An 8,841-nucleotide genomic window follows, 5' to 3' on the forward strand; every position below is an offset into this window, starting at 1 on the left:
AGTCATTGTGCTAGAGGGGATGTTCTGCTTATAATAGCTTTTTAAGAATTGCCCCAAAATGGTTTAACACCACCAGGAAGGTGACAGAAAGTGCAAGAATAGACAGAATACAGTGGGTGCCAAAATTAGTTCTTAGAAAGACTAAGAGGTGAGTTTGTAAAACACTTGTCTTATATGTACTAGTATTACTACTACCACCTCTGCAGTTGCTGATACTCTGGCCACAGAGACTGACATCCTTTGTACATATGACAGCAATAAAATTAGCTATTGTTACTGATAGTGCACTTTCGAACACCATGTGCTGATCAAGTGTTATTGTTTGCCAGGATGAAGAAACAGATCTTGGTTCAGTTCATGGTTTCAAGGGCCAGCTTTAGAACACTTTTAGTCCCTGATGCTCCAGGATTCTCAGCCATGCTCCTTGGTAGCACAAGGTTCAATCTAGTGCCATTCAGTCTGTGGGATAGTAGGCCAGTATTGTTATCTTCAAGAATATGTCTCTCTTGTATACACTGTGTGTCCAGAGGGAAAATTGCCCTTCTTTGGATTCAGTGCTGGTACAGCTAGGCTGTTCCTGGCACTAACGCTGTTTTGAGTATCTCCTTGTGACACCAAAGTCTACTGTGTAGTTATGCCAAGACACTGGTACTTTTCAGTATTGTGGCAGTCTGGATTATAAAAATATGCTAGCTATAAATATTACGACAGAAAAATACCACTCTTTCTTGATGCTCATAGCGGTTTATAACAGCTGAACAAGAATTACATGTTACCTCTGAAACACAGAGAAATACTTCATTACAAAGTTTAACTTCTCTCCCCACTGGCAGTTTTAAACAAGTACCTTGTCTGGTGCCGTGTATGCCAGCATTCTGTTGTGCTGCATTGTAGATGCTTTAGTTGTAACTTCATAAATACTCTCTTTTCTCTGTTGTAATAACACAGAACATCCATTTTCTCTGGCAAGACGATCTCTTCATTCTGGTTGCTATGTTTTCTTTAAAAAGTTTAGTTTCAGCTGATTATTATGTCGTTTCTGTTTCTTATAGTCTTTGTTGAAGTTTAATAAAACATTGAAAAATGTGCTGATTGTCTTCCCACATTTTTGCCTGGGCCGTGGACTCATTGACTTGGCCATGAACCAAGCTGTGACTGAAGTATATGCCAGATTTGGTAAGTGAGAGCCAATAAGCAGGAAGTTATACCTTTTGTCACGTGTCCTGACCTTGGATGGGATGATTGGAAGTGTTATCTTGGAAAATTAGTGTCAGTTTTTTAAATTCTCCCCTTTCACATCATTGGGTGGATAAGAAGTATGAAAGTTCAACCCCTTTGAAGAAAACACAGCTTCTGATGCAGCTTCCAGAACTCTGTGGCCCAACCAGAAATCTCTATTGGAAATGAACTCATTGTTCAGAGCCAGACTCTGGTGTCTTTTTATCATTTGTTCTGAAATCCTTAGATCATTACAGGAGGATATATTATTTCATTTCATTTGAATAGTTCAGCAACCCTCATGTTAAAGCTTAAAATGACTGCTATTCTTCAAATGCACCCTCTTGGGATGTGGCTGTCTTTGATATCAGACAACCCCTTATTAAAAGAATAGTCATATAGCAGAACTCAAGTGTTGTTATTCAGAAAATGTATGTCTTTCATATAATCCATGCCAATTCCATTTTCTGACACAGAAATCAGTGCATATTCAGAAAGCTTATATTCATTTTTGCTCCCATGCAGCAGCTGAGTTTGAGGTGTATTTTCTTAAGAATCTTTATAAGACACTGGAAAATGAAGACATTGACTGGTCATGATTCAATAAAGTACAGATATTCATCCTAAATCATTATGATTATGCGTTTTGTTCAGAGAAGCAGTGTTTTGTCTCAGCAGTATTCCACCTTGCTTTCTGATGCTCTTTCTCCAAAGGTGAGGAGCATGTTTCCAATCCTTTTCAGTGGGACTTTGTTGGGAGGAACCTGGTTGCCATGGCTGTCCAAGGGGTTGCATTCTTCCTTCTGAATCTCCTTATGCAGCACCGTTTGCTCTCCATAAGATGGTATGTCTGAAAGATTGTATCAATGTTCCTTTATTAACAGGGTGAATGTCTTTATTATTCATAGAATCACAGAATCATAGAATAGTTTGGGTTGGAAGGGACCTTAAAGATCATCCAGTTCCAACCTCCCACCAGACCAGGCTGTTCAAGGCCCCATCCAACCTGGCCTTGAACACCTCCAGTGATGGGGCAGCCACAGCTTCCCTGGGCAACCTGTGCCAGTTCCTCACCACTCTCATGGTGAAGAAATTCTTCTTAATGTCCAGTCTAGATATGCCCCTCTCCAGTTTATACCCGTTATTCTCCATGTCCCTTGTTTCTTTTTTCTTTCTTTCTCTGAATTTGTCAGCTTTTTTTTCCTGTTTACTTACTTAATTTTGTCTTAATTTGTTGATATCACAGTTCAAGAAATCATTTATAAATGTGTATTTATAAATGTGCATGAATTAAGACTTAAATGTATTTTTTTTTTTTTTTAGATTAAGACACTGTAACAATGAGATTATGAAATTGCTTAAAAAGCTTGTAGTGTCACAAGGACTGGCATGAGATACTAGCCTGACATTCCAAGACAGTAATCTTGGAATCCACTGTACAGGACAGTTGCAAGCTTCCCCTTTCCACTTTGCAAACGTGCCTCTATCTCAATGAAAGCAGCTACCCTCCAAGTGTGGGTGGGTCATTCACTCACGTTCAAGATTGCCAACACAAGTACTAATTGGTACAGTCATAAAAATATTGTCTTACAGGGCAGTCTACTCAAAAGTGCTGTAGGACTACCAGCGCCTACTGATGAGAAGGCAAATAGCAAAAGCTGGGGCTGAGAAACAGGTTATGTCAGTAACTGACAAGGCATGCTCTTTTGAGCAAGCTTTTCCTCCCTTTTTAGTATTCAGGGACTAACTACCAAAGGTCAAGGATTCTCCCAACAGTAGGAATGCTCAAGCCAATGTCACATTGTGGAGTTTCAATCCCACCGCTTCCACTAGTCACATTTTTGGAAATTGATTTACTGTTGTTTCATGCTGTTACTCTAACTGAAGCCAGGGCAACTCCTTGTTTCTGCAATCAGCCTCTTGAGTTTCTCCAGGTTTGCTGAGACTGCCACATCACCTGTTATTGGTGAAGACGAAGATGTTGCAGAAGAAAGAAAAAGAATTATGAATGGAGGAAACAAAACCAATATCTTAGAATTACAAGAACTGACCAAGGTAATACTTTGAGGAAAATGAAACAAACTAGTCTAGTGTAAATTTATGCTTTCAGAATATTTGTCAGCCATGGATTCAGGTGATGTTGTTGTCAAAACAATAATTGTGCCTTAGAAAACAACAAACACTGTAGTAGTCAAGGCTTAACATGTTATTTTGCTGTTTCCTTCGATTAGAAGGAAGTTCAGCAAGGACAGACAGTACAGCCGTCCCTGCTTGAGTTTGGGGTTTGTTTTTACCTCACATCATCTGACATGACTGTTATCTATCTAGTGTCCATTTCTACTACTAATCTTTCCTTTTACAATGCTGTTTTTTTCACATGTGAGTTTCAATCTCAAGTTAACCACTCGATTGCTTTCACATTGAGGGCTGTAGTTATTGTTAATTTATCTTCTTTCCAGACACTGAAGTTATGCTATCAGAATGCATCCAGGCTTTAGCTACAGAAATACGAAGATTACACACATTGCTGGGATGTCATAAATAGAAAACTGGAGTTTCATACTTCAGAGTATCTTGTTATATTATTTCACTGTGATTTGATGTGTCAGATATACTTTGTCCCAGTAAAGCATCAAGTCTCTCTCCTAGTGTTAAAGATATGAATTAAAAGGCTGCATGCAGAAAAATTGTTAATTTTAGGGGTCACTAACTAACTTTGTAGAATGCTTACCCTTTCTTTTAATTTTTTTTATTTACTCCTATCTTGTTTCTAAACTCGCCTCACCCCAACAGCATTAAACAGGAAAAAAAAATCAGCTTTTCTTTGTCTAATGTCTTGAAATTGGATTTTTCTTTTTTTTCTACCAATTTAGTTTTATGCAGGTAGACAGAAGCCTGCAGTGGACAGACTCTGTGTTGGCATCCGTCCTGGAGAGGTAGGTTGTTCAATAGCGCTAGATCAAGTTCCATAGATTAGTTCAGATTTCAAGCCCCTGATGATTTGCAAGTTGGAAAAAACTAAAGAACATGACAAATTTTGTAATTTAGTGCTTCGGTCTTTTGGGAGTGAATGGTGCTGGCAAAACAACAACATTCAAGATGCTGACTGGAGATACTGATGTGACATCTGGAGATGCTGTAGTGGCTGGTAATAGGCAAGTACCTTAAAAAAAAAACCCATGACAGTCCATTTACCATGGTAGAACTGCCCAGATCATAGTTTCAGTGACCTAGCAGTTCTTTTTCAGTTTTATGTTACCGAGCGAGACCACAGCTAATGCACACTGGCACTTCATACTTTCAACACTCTTGTAAAATCTGTGGGTAAGTTAAAGTTAACAGTGGCACAAGGCAATTGGATCTAATGGCGTGAGATTGCAAAGATAAGATAACCAGTCCAACAAGGTACTTCGATCTGAGCTTTGGGACTTTCCGCTGGCTATTTCTAGCATCTTTATTTACACAGTGCTGGCATAATATCACAAGTTAATACAGCATGATCTGGAATTAGCTTATGTGAGTTTAGTTCTAGGTTGTGTTTCTTGGTTTGTTAGGTGTAGCTGAGATTTGATTCTCTGCCCATTGATCTGAACAACAGCTATTTTGTTGCCAGGACATGGTCCTTGGCAACCTGCTGTAGGTGACCTTGCTTGAGCAGGATAGGTGGGCAAGTTGACCTCCAGAGGCCCCTTCCAACCTCAACCATTCTCTGATTCTGTACTTCTACTACTATGACTAATGCCGACTTTGATTTAACTATATTCCTTGCTATTGTGAACAGACAGATATTTTAGTAGAATGTTGTAGCAGGAAAAATTCATTCTACTCTTACAAGAGTCACTGCCCCAGCAAAGGAAGATTATATTCAAACTGTCCATCTCTGTCTTCAAGCTAGTATTATAGAACTAAGATTCTCTTCTTTTTTTCTTCAGTATATTGACCCACATTTCTAATGTCCATCAAAATATGGGATACTGCCCTCAGTTTGATGCCATTGATGACCTGCTCACAGGGCGAGAACATCTCTACTTATATGCACGCCTGCGGGGGGTTCCAGCAGAGGAAATCAAAAGGGTAAAACATTCTTGCTTTTTACTTATACATTACTATAGTGAGTATTTGTGATGATTAACTGGGTTCATAGCATGCCAAGGGCCAGAATTTCCAAAGCGGGCTTGCCATTCTGTGTGCAGAAGCCCTGCAAGTGGTGCCTGTCATTTGGACAGTGTAATAAAAGACTGTGCTATCAAGAGCAGGTTCTTAGGCATTAGTGGTACTTGCAAAACTGTAGCACCACCTGTGTAAGGCTAAAGATGCGATTGCTCTCACTCTGAACTGCACTGGTTGCTGTTTTGTTCTCATCTTTAAAGTTGTTCATGTATAAGAAAGAAAGCATTAAGAAGATTCCAGAAGAAAATAATTTAAATTCGTGTACAGATAGAAATCTACAGTTGAGACTGGTTCATGGCTTTCCCTCGGGTAGTTAGAATTCCCCTCATCACCACAAATTTTTTGAACTCCCCTGCTCCAGTTCTCAAATGAATGTGCTAAGCCCCAGGGGATTGCCACGCCTCTGCCAGAAGAGGGATGTATCAGCAATCCTGTCTGTTATGCATTAGCTGGTGCGTGAAAAAGATGGTCTTTCTTATAGGTTGCTGAATGGGGCATCCAGAAGCTGGGACTTCCTATGTATGCAGACCACTTGGCTGGCACCTACAGTGGTGGCAACAAGCGCAAGCTCTCCACTGCCATCGCACTGATAGGCTGCCCTCCACTTGTCTTGCTAGTAAGTGTCATGGTAACATAGCTCTGTGATAGTTCAGTATGACACCTCATAAAACTACATGCTAAACATGTACAGGGAAGTTTACGACAGTCCTTGCAACCTCCTTTCTGCCCTCAGCCCTCATCTGCCTTGTTGTAATTCTGAGTTCTTTAATTTCAGGGACAGACTGGTATCTGTAATTATGTTTCCAATGGACTCCAAGTGATTATGAAAGAAAGATCTTCAACAAAGAACAGTTTGAGATTAAATCTACACTACAGACAAATCTGAATTTAAAGCCATGCTTGGTTTCAGTCTGGCAGACTTTTCTTGTCAGAGTATAACCACTCATGTAAAAGACGATTTTACAACATACTGTATACCTTGCTGCTTTATCCAGCAGAACAGAGGAAGACAGCCACCCTTTTATATCTTCAGCTATACAAATTATACAAATTTAGAGTAAACTACAGAAATGTTGAAATGTGTTCTCACCAAATAACCTAAGTTATCAGATAATAGCATATATCAAGGGAAATTCTAAGTGCAGTTACTACAAAAATTCTTTATTTAGATTATACTGTACCACTTTAATTTGTAGGCTAAAAATAAACATTTTCATAACATTTTAATAGTATGGTTCCCAGTGTCATTTAATATGCATTTACATGTATTCTGTCTATACGTAGTAAGACAGATAAAATGTTTTCTCCTAATTTCATAAGACAAAATATTGCAGGAAATTTTTTTCTCTACGGTTTTTTTTTTAGAATTTTTTGTTGCTAACTATGTTAACTGATCTACGCAGGACCAGATCCTCAGCTGATGTAAATCAGAGGGACTTCACTAGTTCACTAGTGAGAACTAGTGAGAACTCACTCCCCTCTTACAAAAGTCGTTGCCCCAGAAAAGGAAGATTTTATTTGAAGTGTCCAACCCTATCTTAAAACTGGCATTATAGATGTAGAATTCTTTTCTTTATTTCTCCCATATATTGACCTACTTGTCTAATGTCCATTAAAACACAGAAGCCAAACTTGACACAATTTGATGTAGCAGTTACTGTATGAGCTGCTTTCCATTTATTTCTATTTTGGGGCCTAGATGTTTTTATAATGGGTTACAACAAATGCTTACATTTTTTTTATATCTAGGACCCTAGACTGGGGACTGCCTTTGATGTAACGGTCACTGCATTACCTTCCCAGTAGCTGTGCCCTACACAGACAGCACTATGTTCTTACCTGCAGTTTCTTGTACTTGTTTCCTTACTGCTTTGTGCCAAGAAGCACATTAGTACCCATTCACTCATATACTTCTCAAGGTGCATGTGATTTCTCACAGCAGATTTCAGCAGGGAGGCAATTAAATGCTAAGACCCAGACACATAATGACTTGATTCTAACTGGATTTTATTATCTGCTTTTCTGACTCTGATTGTCTGAATCTTTCTCTTACAGGATGAACCAACTACTGGAATGGACCCTCAATCCCGGCGCCTCCTTTGGGACTCTATTGTCGGTGTGCTCAGAGACGGGCGAGCTGTGGTTCTAACATCACACAGGTAAAAAGATTTAGAACGGAGAATCCCAGAGTAGCTGAAGTTCATCTGCAGGCTTTTATCTCAAATATCTGTTCTCTGTTTTGAAAGTATGGAAGAATGTGAAGCCCTCTGTACTCGTTTAGCCATCATGGTAAAAGGTACATTCAAATGCCTGGGCACCATTCAGCAGCTAAAATACAAGTAAGTAGAATATTTTTATGGTGTTTTTAAAGGGAAAACTTAGTGTTTGTAACATGTACTGTTCCTAATACAGCAATCCAATATGAAGAGCTGTGTCTAAACAGATCCATTTCTGGATGCAACTCTGTGGTATCAACTAATTTCAAATCTGTTACATTAAACACCACTTTGGTGGGACAAACACAGAGCTTCCTACAAAGCTAGATCTTAAAGCATTGTCTTTCAGACATTGGTAAGGTTTTCACAGCTGCTGAATATTTATTTCATTCCTGAATAATGAAACCATCTCTTCATCTAATTCCCAAATCCACATGTACTTCCCAGATTTGGAGATGGCTACATCGTCACTCTGAAAATCAAAGCTCCAAAGTCTGGGCTGCCTCCAGATCCTACTCCTGCTGAGCAATTCATACAGAAGAACTTCCCAGGGAGTTTACAGAGAGAGAAACACTACAACATGCTGCAATACCAGATCTGCTCCTCCTCTCTGGCTAAGATTTTTCGGTTAATTATCTCCAATAAGGAAAACTTGCATATTGAAGAATATTCTGTGTCTCAAACAACTTTAGATCAAGTGAGTAAAAATTAAAGCATCCATGAGAAAGCCTGTCTAGTGAGAATTAGGCAATGCAATGGGAATATATCCAAACAACTAAAGCACCAAACTGTTCAGAGAATTATCTCGCATCTCTTTCTTAGGCAAAATTCCCAGCCCCTCATCAAGGCAGGTGGACCAGATATAAAACCCGTTACTAATTCCCTGTGTTAATAAGGGCCATTTAAAAGCCAGTAAGACAGTGTTTCCAGGATGTCAGAATTCACACAACCCATTCCTTCAAGAGCAGCAGTCTGAGCAAGGTCTTCTCTTCAGAATGAGGCTTGCTAAGTTGGGAATAACATTTTATTCTAAATCATAGAATCATAGAATAACTAGGTTGGAAGGGACCCACTGGATCATCGAGTCCAAGCATAAAATAAAAATCAGATATTTGGACTGTGTTGTGTCAGATACTGTGATATCTAGTGAAATGTTTATACATCTCTGTCATGAACTTTTATTAGACACACAAATACTGGAAAGTGCATTGGAACTGTTATCAACAGCCACTGGCTA

The 8,841-nt window shown here is 39.1% G+C and overlaps 1 protein-coding gene across 9 annotated transcripts in view; it reads left to right on the plus strand.

Annotated features, from left to right (window-relative positions):
* ABCA4 (ATP binding cassette subfamily A member 4) overlaps positions 1-8,841 on the plus strand; it is an 86,895-nt gene that overhangs the window by 75,013 nt on the left and 3,041 nt on the right. For 5 of the 9 annotated variants that reach the window (XM_054072642.1, XM_054072639.1, XM_054072637.1 and 2 more), the window contains 10 exons: positions 1,053-1,176; positions 1,933-2,062; positions 3,135-3,273; positions 4,092-4,154; positions 4,267-4,373; positions 5,151-5,292; positions 5,870-6,004; positions 7,444-7,547; positions 7,635-7,727; positions 8,052-8,301. In XM_054072642.1, the coding sequence (XP_053928617.1) occupies positions 1,053-1,176; positions 1,933-2,062; positions 3,135-3,273; positions 4,092-4,154; positions 4,267-4,373; positions 5,151-5,292; positions 5,870-6,004; positions 7,444-7,547; positions 7,635-7,727; positions 8,052-8,301 (1,287 nt within the window). Of the gene's footprint in view, positions 1-1,052; positions 1,177-1,932; positions 2,063-3,105; positions 3,274-4,091; positions 4,155-4,266; positions 4,374-5,150; positions 5,293-5,869; positions 6,005-6,163; positions 6,939-7,443; positions 7,548-7,634; positions 7,728-8,051; positions 8,302-8,841 lie in introns of those variants that run through there. The other 4 variants (XM_054072640.1, XM_054072644.1, XM_054072643.1 and 1 more) reach the window with 4 other exon arrangements.

This window comes from Cuculus canorus, chromosome 8, assembly GCF_017976375.1.
Source record: "Cuculus canorus isolate bCucCan1 chromosome 8, bCucCan1.pri, whole genome shotgun sequence".
NCBI lineage: Eukaryota > Metazoa > Chordata > Aves > Cuculiformes > Cuculidae > Cuculus > Cuculus canorus.